General features: G+C 38.9%; 1 protein-coding gene across 1 annotated transcript; it reads left to right on the top strand.

The window, feature by feature from the left end:
• Positions 1–6,179, top strand: LOC137719700 (uncharacterized). The gene is made up of 4 exons (XM_088685191.1): positions 1–101; positions 922–1,484; positions 2,232–3,399; positions 3,931–6,179. Exons 2-4 carry the CDS (start codon positions 937–939, stop codon positions 6,043–6,045), a joined length of 3,831 nt encoding a protein of 1,276 aa, XP_088541317.1. The 5' UTR covers positions 1–101; positions 922–936; the 3' UTR covers positions 6,046–6,179.
• The last annotated feature ends 1,582 nt before the right edge of the window (positions 6,180–7,761 follow it).

Genomic DNA, 7,761 nt, shown 5'->3' with positions numbered 1-7,761 from the left:
CTCTTCGTCCTCCGTCCCTCCCTTCCTCCCTCCCTCCCACGAATTATTTCTGCAAATTGGGGAAACCTCTATTTATCCGTCAGAGGCTGAAGATCTTACAGGTTTTCCTCTCTCTTTCGATCGTCTTTATTTTTCTTATCTAGTTCTGGAATTCTCACTTAATTTTACTTGGCTGTTGGATTTGTCTTTGATCGAGCATTTTCACTCTGTTATTTTTTGGGCTGAAACCAAGGGCTTGGACTTGACTTGTAATTTGGTCAATATTTCCCTCCTCCTCCTGAGACATCGTTTCACTGCAATAATCGGAATCGTTTATTTTTATTATTAATATTCTTTGTGGAAATATTAATTCGACCTAAGAGATTGTTTAGTCATCCATATAAATGAAAAAAAAAATGATAAAATTCAATATAAATGTAATTTCGTGAGCTATTATTAGAAATATTCGACTCGATTGGAAAAAGGTCAAAGAATTTTATCTTGTTGTTAAGTCTCTGATAAAACTGAAAATTTAATAACTGTAATATAATCCTAAAAGTGAAAATTTTATCTATGTTTTTGTATCTAATCTCCGTATATAAAAAATAAATCGTTTCTAGCATCTTTTTTAATTGTAATCTACGTCTTTTAGAATTAGTAGTATTTTTCATTTTTATATTAGATATATTTCTCTTGAAAAGTTTTGTAGTGTATGATATGAGTATGTTACAAACTTACAACTGGACTATTATCTGTAGGTGGACGGGAAGGATGGAAGTATTATTCTTCCTACTTGCCTTCCAATGACAGTTACATACGGTTACATAAATTATCTTTTGCATCTGTCAGATTGCAACTATGAAAGTAGGTGTGTTATCTGTTTGTGCAACACAAGACATGCAAGTTGGAAGACCATTGATTTTGCAGTTTTAATCGCAACAGGTGCAGCAACAATTAATGGATACCAATACAGCCCATGAAGCCTCCTGTCCATCCTCACCTTCCTCCCCCACATCCTCCTCCTCCTCAATAGAAGATGAGTTTTACGACGTGTTCTTGAGCTTTAGTGGTGAAGACACACGCAAAACATTCACAGACCACCTCTACTGGACATTGAAAGCTGCCAGAGTCGACACCTTTATTGACAAGGAGGAGTCAACAAGCATAGGTGAAACTATATCAGACAAAGTGAAGCAAGCAATCCTAGGGTCTAGGATCGCTGTCATCATCTTCTCAAGGAGGTATGCGGATTCCATCCAGTGTCTTGAGGAGCTGGTGAAGATCATGGAGTGTAAAAGAACAATGCGGCAAATGGTTTTGCCAATATTCTATGATGTTGATCCTTCGGATGTCAAGTATCAGTCTGGGACTTTTGCAGAAGCATTTCAGAAACACGAAGACCGCTTCCATCAAGTTAAAGATAAGGAAGAAAAGCTACGGCCGTGGAGAAACGCTCTTACCGAAGCTGCAGATTTACCCGGTGAGGATTTTGCAAAGACTGACGGGTAATTATTTACTTATATCCTCTCCTTTTTTTTTTTTTTCTTCTTTAACCTTGCACAATTTCTTTAATTTCATTTAACAAAAGTATTGGTTTCTTAAGCCTCTATTTACCAAATGTTGAAAATATAAATATAAAAAAGATGAATTTATTTTTATGTTGAATTACTTTAAAAATGGTTATCTGGTGATGGAAAAATGAACTTGAGGAAGAAAACGAGGATGAAATCAATGGAGAATGTTTCAGAGAGTACATGGCTCTTGCAGTGCGCACACACACACACTGAATCCATTGAAAACTCACGCAAGAAGTGTGAGGGTATACAAGGGGAATCTAGCCATTAGGCTACACGTGATCCTGACATGCCTATAGTCTAACAAACCCCATTTGAGGTTTCCCTTTAAACCAACATTCACCATGGTGCAGATTTCCAAGTACTTGCATCCTTCTTTTGTATACTCCTTATTTCCCCCAACTTCAGGCACATAGTTTGGTTTTTCACCAAATTTCACATTGCCTTTCTTATCTTTGTTCTTCTAGGGTTTTCTACCCTTGGAACCCCCATCATATGAGCTGTTCTTGGACTGTAAACTACTGATGCCGTCTCAGTGGCATCTCCACCAGCAGCATGTCTATTCAACCTTTGCACAAACCCTTTTGACTCCCAAGCTGTGCATTCATATTGCATTAAGGTATAAGTTCAATTGCAAAAAAAGTATACTTCATTTTAATTTTGGGTTTTAACTACCAGGTATCAAGGAGTGTTTCTCACAAAAATTGTTGACGAGATTACTAGAAAACTGAAGAGCATATCCTCAGGTGTAGCCATGGGACAAGATGGAATACATTGTCACGTGCAAGCTGGAATAGATTCTCACCTACAACAAATCAGTTACTATACAGTTGTTCAAGTTGGATTAGATTCTCGTGTGCAAGAAATCTGTAATTATTTAGATGGTGTTGAAGGATCAAATGATGTTTGCATGATTGGAATTTGTGGTTTGGGTGGAATAGGTAAAACAACGGTTGCAAAAGCCATTTTCAACAAATATCATCATGGTTTTGATGGTAAAAGTTTCCTTCAAGTCACGAGGGGAAAGAAACTGGTTGAATTGCAAGAACAACTTGTGAATGATATCATGGACAGGGCCAACATGATAAAGGTAAGTAGTGTTGCTCAAGGGACCAAGGAGATAAAAAAAAGACTACGAAGCTTAAGGGTACTTGTCATAATTGATGATCTTCTTTATGTGAAAGAGTTAAATGAATTGGCTATAAAGGCTGACTGGTTTGGGCCAGGGAGTAGAATTATCATAACAACAAGAGATACAAATTTGCTGAGGGCAATTAGAGTGGATGTGACAAGGAACGTTCAACCAATGACTGATGAAGAAGCTCTTGAACTACTTAGTTGGCATGCCTTTGGAAGTCGTTGTCCAAATGAAGGATATCTTGAATTCTCACGAGAAGTTGTTCATTACTGTGGAGGTTTGCCACTAGCACTTGAAGTTGTAGGCTCTCATCTATGTAGAAAAAGCACAGCAGAATGGAAAAGCACATTGGGAAAGTTAAAAATACAGCCTTATTGGGATGTTTATGGAAAAGTTAAAATAAGCTATGATGGGCTAACTGATGATGTGAAGGAAATATTCATTTGTATTTGTTGTTTCTTTATTGGAAAAAACAAGGACTACGTCCTCAAAATATTGAATGATCATCATTGTGATTCAGCAAAAGGAATCGAAAAACTCCATGAGCTATGCCTTGTAACTGTTGATAAAGAAGGCAATGTGATGATGCATGATATGATTCGAGACATGGGCAGAGAAATCGTGGTTGCAGAATCCTCGGGCAACCCTGAAGAACGTAGCAGATTGCGGGTTCCTGAAGACGTAGAAGGTGTATTGAGGAACAACTCTGTAAGTAATTCGCAATCAAATTCTGTTAGTTCACAACAAAAGGGAAGTACATGCATATCCTCATGTGATAAATTGTATGCCAATGTGAGAACCATATACAATACAATGCTTGATTGGAAATTAACAAGCCCATACCACAGGTTGAATGAAAAGAGAAATAGAGACAGAAAGGAAAGTATATGATAGAACTAAGGTACTTGAATTTATTGAATTATCTCAAAGTAACAAAAACAGGTCTTGCTCTTCTTAAATACAATAGGAAAAATATAATACCTGTAACAAAAGCTGACATGATAACTAACCAATGTAGACAGTTGTAAGACACAACTGAAATGTAAGCGCAATTATATGGCTTCGATCAAGAGGTAATGCAGCAGCTGACAGTAAATAATAAGGCTGCCTATCAGAGGTGCTGCCTCTCTTTTGCAGTTCATAAATCCAGTTTATAGCCTTGCTTTCGTGTGTATAAGCCATCTTTTTCAAATTAAAATAATCCGTTTCTTACTCAGTTCCTTTCTTTATTTCTAACAGGGTACGGGAAAAATTATAAGACTCAGTTTAGATTTGCATGAATCTGACAAGCCTGGCTGCAGTACAGAATCATTTCAAAAGATGCAAATTTTGAGAGTGCTCAAACTCACTGGAAGTTGCATGCATCATTCCACTCGCCTGGCACGATCCCCAGACTTTCAAGAAATCATAAAACTTGAGAAACTGATACTCAAAGAGTTGCCGGATTTGTCCGAGATTCACCATTCCGCAGCACACTTGTTTAACCTTAATTATTTATCACCGGACTTCCTGATGGAACTGATAATCGATGACTGCAAGAGTTTGTCCAAGCTTCTCCCTTCAACGGTACAACACAAGAACCTTAAGCATTTATCGCTTGTGAACTGCAATTTAACAAATGAAGCAATTCCTAAGGATCTTGGGGGCCTATCTTCTTTAGAAGTTTTAGATCTAGGAGGCCATGCTTTTAGCCAGCTACCTTCCCTCAATGGCCTTTCCAAGCTTCGAATGGTACGCTTGGTGGGTAATTGTAAAAAGGTTGGGGCACTCCCAGATTTACCTGAAAATTTGGAAATCCTGAAAGTGAATGAGTTCATGGCACTGAAAAAGAAAGACGTGAGGAGGCCTGACAAAGAACAATTTAAGGAAGGGGAGTCTGCTGACGCGGAGCAAAAGAAGCTTAAGGAGGAGGCAGCAGAGAAGAATGAGTTCAAGGCACTGGAAAAGAAAGCCGTGAGGAGGGCTGATAAAGAACGATTTAAGGAAGGGGAGTCTGCTGACGCAGAGCAAAAGAAGCTTAAGGAGGAGGCAGCAGAGAAGAATGAGTTCAAGGCACTGGAAAAGAAAGACGTGAGGGGAATGGCAGGAGAAGAAGGCCACGCAATCGGGATTGATCTGGGGACAACATACTCGTGTGTTGCAGTGTGGGAGCACGGCCGTGTGTGTATCATACCGAATGATCAGGGCAACAGGATCACTCCATCTTGTGTTGCCTTCACTGAGACTGAGCGATTTGTTGGTGAGTCAGCCATCAACCAAATCATCCGGAACCCTGCCAACTCTATTTTTGATGCAAAGAGGTTAATTGGTAGGAGATTCAATGATGCCACTGTTCAAAGTGATTTGAAGCTCTGGCCATTTAAAGTCACTGAAGGTCCTGGCGGAAAGCCCTTGATTGTGGTCACCCACAAGGGACAGGAAAAACAGTTTGCTGCTGAAGAAATTTCAGCCATGGTTCTAGCAAAAATGCGGGAGACTGCTGAGGCCTACCTCTATTCCACTGTGAAGAATGCAGTTATCACTGTCCCTGCTTGCTTCAATGATTCACAACGTCAGGCTACGAAAAATGCTGGCAACACTGCTGGCTTAAATGTGATGCGCATTATCAATGAACCAACTGCTGCAGCAATTGCTCATGGCATTGACAAGAAGGCTGGTTGCTTTTGGAAAAGCAAGAGAAATGTGATGGTATTCGATTTAGGTGGTGGCACTTTAGATGTTTCACTACTTACCATAGGTGATGGTGTGTTTGAAGTGAAGGCCACGGCTGGAGACACTCACCTTGGAGGAGAAGACATCAATAATAACATGGTCAACTTTTTTGTTAAGCAATTCAAGAAGAAACATAATTTGGACGTGAGTGGAAACTCTAAAGCACTGAGGAGGTTAAGAAACGCATGTGAGAAGACAAAGAGGATGCTTTCATTTACTTCTGCCGCTGACTTTGAAATTGACTGCTTGTATCAGGGTACTGATTTCTATACAACTATTACCCGTGCCAAATTTGAGCAACTGAATATGGATTTCTTTAAGAAGTGTATGAAGCCAGTCGAGAAGTGTCTGAAGGATGCCAATATGGAAGTAAGCAGTGTCCATGATGTTGTACTTGCCGGTGGGTCTTCTAGAATTCCCAAAGTGCAACAACTATTGCAGGATGTGTTCAAGGGGAAGCTGCTGTGCAAGAGGAGCATCAATCCGGATGAGATTGTGGCGTTCGGTGCCGCTGTTCTAGCTGCAGTCTTGAGCGGGAATGATAAGGGGATGTTTGAGGACTTTTCGCTCTTGGATGTCACGCCTGTGTCACTGGGTGTTGAGGTGAGGAAGAGTATTGCGAGACATTCATGTGGGTTGTGATCCCAAGAAACAGCAGTATTCCCATCAAGAGGAACATAACTCGGGTTACTTGGTTTGACAATCAAGCGTCCATCGATTTACCCATTTATGAGGGTGAGAGTACAAACACCAAAAATAATAATTTGCTGGGTCAATTTACGATCAACGGTATTCCTCCAGCTCCAAAGGGCACTGCTGAATTCGATGTTTGTTTCAGTATTGATGCCAACGGTATTCTTAGTGTCTCTGCTGAGGATAAAGCCTACCGGCCAGAAGAAAGGGATTACAATCATGAGTGATAAGGACATAAGGAGCTCTGAGGGAATTGGGGCGGTGAACTAATTAAGAAGCCTAGTCGTAGAACTGAATTAGCACATGTATTATAAAATCAGCTTTACGTTTTAATTTTGGGATGAGTCGTTTTATCTGTGTTGGAATATAAATGTTGGACAAAGTTTTGAGTAGAAAAGATGGAGATGGAACTCAGGAGAAATATACATGAACTAGCGAACTTTAGGCCCTTTTGATAAAAAAAAAATAAAGAAAAAGGCCTGACAAAGAACAATTTAAGGAAGGGGAGTCTGCTGACGAGGAGCAAAAGAAGCTTAAGGAGGAGGCAGCAGAGAAGAATGAGTTCAAGGCACTGGAAAAGAAAGCCGTGAGGAGGGCTGATAAAGAACGATTTAAGGAGAGGAGTCTGCTGACGCGGAGTAAAAGGGGCTTAAGAAGAAGTTTCCATTACCGAGAGGACAAATAAAACCTAGCATATTTAGGGAATTTATGGCACGTAACCGAAATGAAAAATGAGGAATTGAATTGAGGAGTTGGAATGAGGGGGAGTCAGAATCGGATTCCTGTTGAAGCTATTTACTTAAATGTTCTGGAATCGGAATAGAAATGATATCAATTCCATAAAGTTGTTTACTAATTCAGTAGAATCGGAATATAAACCAATATGATTACTAAAATGCCCTTGTCCCGAATCAAATATTTTATATATTTTTCTTAATAAAATTTGATATAATATATAATAGTAAGAAAAAAATTAAATTGCTTTTTTATTTCATACACATTAAAATGCTTTTGTTTATGTTTTTATAAAATTAAGCACTTACTTTAATATTTAAATTTTCTCGCTCAAGTTGTAGGTTTTTTCTCTTCGACATATGCATGAAGCTGTGTATAATGTGAATGAGCATGGAAATAAAAAAAGTAAAAAGTTGTGCATAATTAAACTAGGGTTAATGGGTTTATAAAGGATAGTTTTGGCAATAAAAAAAGTAAGTGAGGGCATAAAGGGAACAAAAGTATCATTCCGATTGCCCAAGCAACCAACAATTGGATTACCACCTAGATGTAGGGAATCCAATTCCACTAATACAAGAAATTGAATTCCAAAATTTATGTAGGTCCCATTTCATTTTTTATTCCTCAATGTTTAGTAAACACCGAAGTATTCCGTAATCAGAATTCAATTGCATATTTTTATTCCGATTACAGATACGTAAACATGTCCTTTGTTGTTTTGTTTCGAAAGCATTAAGCTAGAAGAAAAACACTGGTTCCGATGAGGATCGCTCCCTCGCTCACAGCCAGGGAGTTGAGAATCACTGACCTCGGAGGACGTTATAGGAGACATCCTGTAAACCCTTAACTACCTCAGACTGTAGACATCCATGTGATCAAACAATCAGTCATAAAATGAAATAATCAGTTTTTCAGCACATTATTAAAATA

Source organism: Pyrus communis, chromosome 15 (genome assembly GCF_041283825.1).
Source record: "Pyrus communis isolate YQ-2024b chromosome 15, ASM4128382v1, whole genome shotgun sequence".
Lineage (NCBI taxonomy): Eukaryota > Viridiplantae > Streptophyta > Magnoliopsida > Rosales > Rosaceae > Pyrus > Pyrus communis.
Note: the sequence above shows the minus strand (reverse complement) of the source record. Positions and strands in the feature narration are given on the sequence as shown.